Consider the following 4,364-nt stretch of genomic DNA (forward strand, 5'->3'; position numbering starts at 1 on the left):
CTGGCTGTATATGTGTTGTGTAGGCATGCCTGCATGTCTGCCTGCTGGAAATACACCGTTGGCTCCACAAATGGTTGGACCTGGGGGTGTGGTGCTGAGGCAGTCTTGACTCTCTGAGGCTGCTGGATGCAGCAATCCCTAAGAGTGGTTAGTGGGTTGCTGTACTGGAGGGCAAAGCTCTTCCCATGGTTCCATGCCCTGGACTTGCACCCAGAGGCAGTTCTCCAGCTGGGGGGATGTAAGAAAAGACTCTGCAGAGGAGGGTCCAGGAGTCCAGTATGCCCATGGGTGGGCCCTGTGGCAACACCACCAACTCAGTCCCGGACTGTGTTAGCCAGAGCATAGCTAGCAGGGTGAACCGGGGGTTGTTCTCCACTGGGCACTGGTGAGGCTGGAGTAGTTTGGTGTCCCTCAGTCCAGTGTGGACAGTGTTGAGATGAATGGGCCTGAAGAGAGGCTATCCCAGTAGAGATCAAGAATTGGTCGAGCCTGGGGGAGGCAAAGCGGGGTTAGACAGGAGAGGGGGCAGAACAGGTGCCCCGGAAAAGGAGAAGGCCATAGGGTACTCTGCTGCAAAACTTCTCCTACCCCATGATATCTCCAAGGGTGACCAAGAAGGCTGAAGGGGGAAGAAAGAAAAGCGTAGAGAGGGTCGGTGGAACCACATGGGGCAGCCAAGAGCATTGGAGAAGTTCAGTGGCCGCTTCACCTTTTCCCCCTCGATTACAGCCATATAAACACCATCTACCTAGCGCTGAGCCTTGCAGTTTTGTTCCTGCCAGGGCCAATTGTGGCAGAGATTGTGCACAGTCAGAGGAAGGCAGGACATGCCTGTCTGCAGCTTGTAGGAGGGCAGGGAGCTACAGATGCTGCAGTCTCCAGCAGTATGGGATCCCTGGACAAGCTGCCACCTGTTGTACACAGCTCCGGTCCCACAATCCATCCTTTCCTTGCTCTCCTCGCTCCCACATCACCCAAAGGTGCAAGCAACTTCACCTGTCTAATTAACCCTTCGTTATTGCCAAAGGGAGCTCTGTCTATACCACTGGCCGACCCAAACGAGATGGCAGCTGAGGAGACCGGAGGCCAGGCTCCAGGTGTGGTGAGAGTAAGCAGTTATTTGGAGTAAGGACCTTGCCATTGCTCCAGCATCGGACTGGGGAGGTCTGGATGGATGAGGAATGGGGCCAACCCTGTGTGGTGGATGTAGACCTACAGGTAGAAGATATTGCTGTCCCTCCTCCAACAAAAGTCACTATAGGTCAGGTGGGACAAAACAACCCCTGAAAAGGCCAAAAGGGAAGCCATGTTACTTCCCTTCTATTCCACTCTGTGGAGCCACCAAACCTGCCCTGCAGCTGTGGGGAAGAACACAGCCTGGACATAGTGTCCTTTCCCCCTCCACCACCTGGTCTGCACTGTGGCAGGGGACACCATGCAGGGTTTCTGGGCATGACAAGGGGGCATAACATAGTGCAGAGGTCTTCCTGGACCTCTCTGAGAAAGGCCTGACTACAAATGGCATAATAAAATACCTGGTTTAATGGCATAGAATAAAAAAGATGAATGTAGATCACAAGTAAATCTTACACCCCTTCAGATACTGGGGGTATCTCCACAGATAGACTTTGCACAGCATGCTGTGGGAAAATCTATCTGGGGTCTGTCAATACTGCAGGAAAGTGGGGAGCCTTGCCTTCAAAGGGATGTAAGATTTACTTGCTGTCTATAGTCCACTTTTTCCTCTATCTTATTAAAACAGCTATTTTATGATGCAATTTGTTGTTGGAGCTTTCTCACTGAGATTCAGAAAGAGTTCTGCGCTGTCTCTTCTCCCCGCCCCAGTTGCAAAACATCTTATTTTGCAAGAGCTGAAAGGAAGTCATTTCCCCATCAAGTGACCAGGCCCATGAAAGAGAAACAAAAAGCCCTAATAGCTTCTCTTCTAAGGTCCACAGGATCCTAAGACCAGGCTATCACGGGTGCCCAGTTCTGGGCAGGTGACTGGGACATTCTGGTTCCAGATGAACCATCCCAGCCCCACAATTGTCTGCATAAACGCAAGCCGTGGAACAGAAGGTGGTTTGTGGCAACAAGTGCATATCAGGACCCACAAGAAGCCACCCAGCTTCTCAGTGTCTCCTGCCGAAGCCTTCCCCTGAAGAAGCCCTGCTTGAGCCGAAGACAGAGGGAGCCAAGAGGGACAAGATGCTGCCTGTGATGTGTGTGCTAGCCTTTGGTGAGTGCCACAGTCTCTCTGGGCTTCCAGAGGGTGACGAGGCATCCAGAGACTCCACAGAGATGTTACGCAGCTGTTTCTCTTGCAGGTGCTTGGCTGGTGGCACAGAGCAAGGCTACACCAAGTGAGTATCATGAGGAGGTAGATGGGGAGTTTAGGCACATCTCTGGTCCTCCATGCGTCTCCTAGGGCTCTTCTCCAGCCCCACAGACTCACCCTGGTGTGGAGATGGGGCCTGGAGCCAGCTGCAGGCTCACCACAGGGCAGCTGGGTGCTGGGGACTCCCTGTCTGTCTGGCAACATCTCTCTCCCTGTGCAGGTACCCCCACAATCTCCATCTTCCTGAAGCCACCTGGGGTGATCCCACCGGGAGGCTCCACCACCATCTGCTGCAGTTGCCAGCGTGACAATGGGAACTTCGTGCTGTACAAGAATGGCCGCAAGCTCCGCAGCCTGGAGCTGCGTGGCAGCAGGGCTGAGTTCTCCATCTCTAATGCCACCCGAGGGGATACAGGTGCCTACAACTGCCATTACCTGGATGGAGGCACTGTGCTGGCTCGCAGTGAAACCCTGGAAGTCACAGTGCAAGGTGAGGGATGTGCTATTACCCCTTTGTTTGGGGTCAGATGCCACACGGGCAGACTGGGATGTATGTAGCCCCTTGGCTTCTGTGTCCACATGATGGGCAGGGTTTTTCCCCTCTTCCCTGGCTTGGAGAGGTGGGGACCACCTTCACCACTGCCTGAGCCAGGTGGTGCGGTCATGGAGATCGCCGTGGCACTCGGCCCTGCACACCTTCTCGTGCCCTCTCCTCTCCCCACAGAGTTCCGTCTCCCCAAACCTGTCTTCTCTGTCCTGCCTGGGCATGAGGTGGCTGCAGGAGCTTACGTGATTTTTCATTGCACCATCGCACACTCCAAAGCTGGCTGTTTCCTGTACCTGGAGGGTCAGGTTGAAACCCTGGCCTTACTCACGAAGGAACAAGAGGATTTCAACCTCTCCCATGTGCATAAAGGCAATGGGGGCCGCTACAGCTGCCAGTGTTTCACCAAGAGTGCTTCTTCGTTTGAATGGTCTGCTGTCAGCAAGACCCTGGATTTGGTGGTGAGAGGTGAGACATCCCCCTGCCACATCCTACTCTTCTCTTCCTTCCTGGCATCTGCCACATCCTGGGGGAACTAGAAAAGAGGATGTGGGGGAAGAAAGCAATTGTAAGAGAGGTCCAAGCAGAGGATTACAGTTTCCTTCAAATGCCTTTGAGCCTTGTCAACTCCTCAGAGACCCTATAGATCACCTATAGACACAGGGTTGCTAGGCTACCAGTTGGAGGGGCAAAGGTCAGGGGACACCTGTGACTACACCTGCCAGCCCCAGGAACAGTCATATGTCTCATCGCAGCCCAGTGGCACCGTCTGGCTGGCAGTGGCAGGTGAGGGCCAGCACCATGTTTCTGTCCTCCTCTCCATCTTTGGTGCCACTGGGCATAGTGACAAGTCAGAGACTGTGGTTAGGGGGTCGACCAGGGAGCAGGGATGAGGGAGGTAGAGCCAACAGGAGTCCTTAGGGCTGCCTTTTCTCCCTATGAACTTCCCTTTATCCCTCTTTAGTCCACGAGCTTCCCAGCATGACCCCTTGCCCACATGTGTCTGTTTGCCCTGGGAGCCCCATGTGTACCTCTTCCCTCCCCTTGTGTCCCCTTTGGTCTGTGAGCACTTGGAAGGTTCCCGGGGGGCTCCTCCCAGGGGCCCCCAGTGACTGTCCCTTCCTGTCCCCCGTAGATTACACCTGGAGCAATGTGGTGCGCCTGGCCTTGGGGGCCGGGGTCCTGGTCCTGCTGGGGCTGATTGTGGCTGAGCCACTGGTGCAGGCTGGGGCCCGGGTGAGCCGGGCCACAGCTCCTCTCTGCCCCAGCCATGCTGTTCCAGCCACCGGAGTGGAGGGACCAGCACACTCCCCACATGCAGAGCTCCCTGTGACTGGGATCAGTAAGGGAACACTGGGATTCCCCTCCAGTGCCTCACAGCAGGATGAATAAACCGTCCCTCCCCATCCAGCTGCCTCTGGGAGTCATCACTTTGCAGGATGGGCAGGGTTCGGGTGGCCTTTGGGCTTCAGCGACCTCCAT

At 55.1% G+C, this 4,364-nt stretch overlaps 1 protein-coding gene across 1 annotated transcript; it reads left to right on the forward strand.

Moving 5' to 3' along the window:
* Positions 1-2,208: 2,208 nt before the first annotated feature.
* Positions 2,209-4,118, forward strand: LOC104159447 (immunoglobulin superfamily member 1-like; the record flags this gene model as incomplete). Its single annotated transcript, XM_009697350.1, has 5 exons — positions 2,209-2,239; positions 2,328-2,363; positions 2,559-2,828; positions 3,063-3,350; positions 4,018-4,118. Coding segments are annotated over exons 1-5 (726 nt in total), but the record flags the coding sequence as incomplete, so codon positions are not given.
* Between the last annotated feature and the right edge of the window lie 246 nt (positions 4,119-4,364).

This window comes from Cariama cristata, unplaced genomic scaffold (genome assembly GCF_000690535.1).
Source record: "Cariama cristata isolate BGI_N322 unplaced genomic scaffold, ASM69053v1 scaffold11373, whole genome shotgun sequence".
Lineage (NCBI taxonomy): Eukaryota > Metazoa > Chordata > Aves > Cariamiformes > Cariamidae > Cariama > Cariama cristata.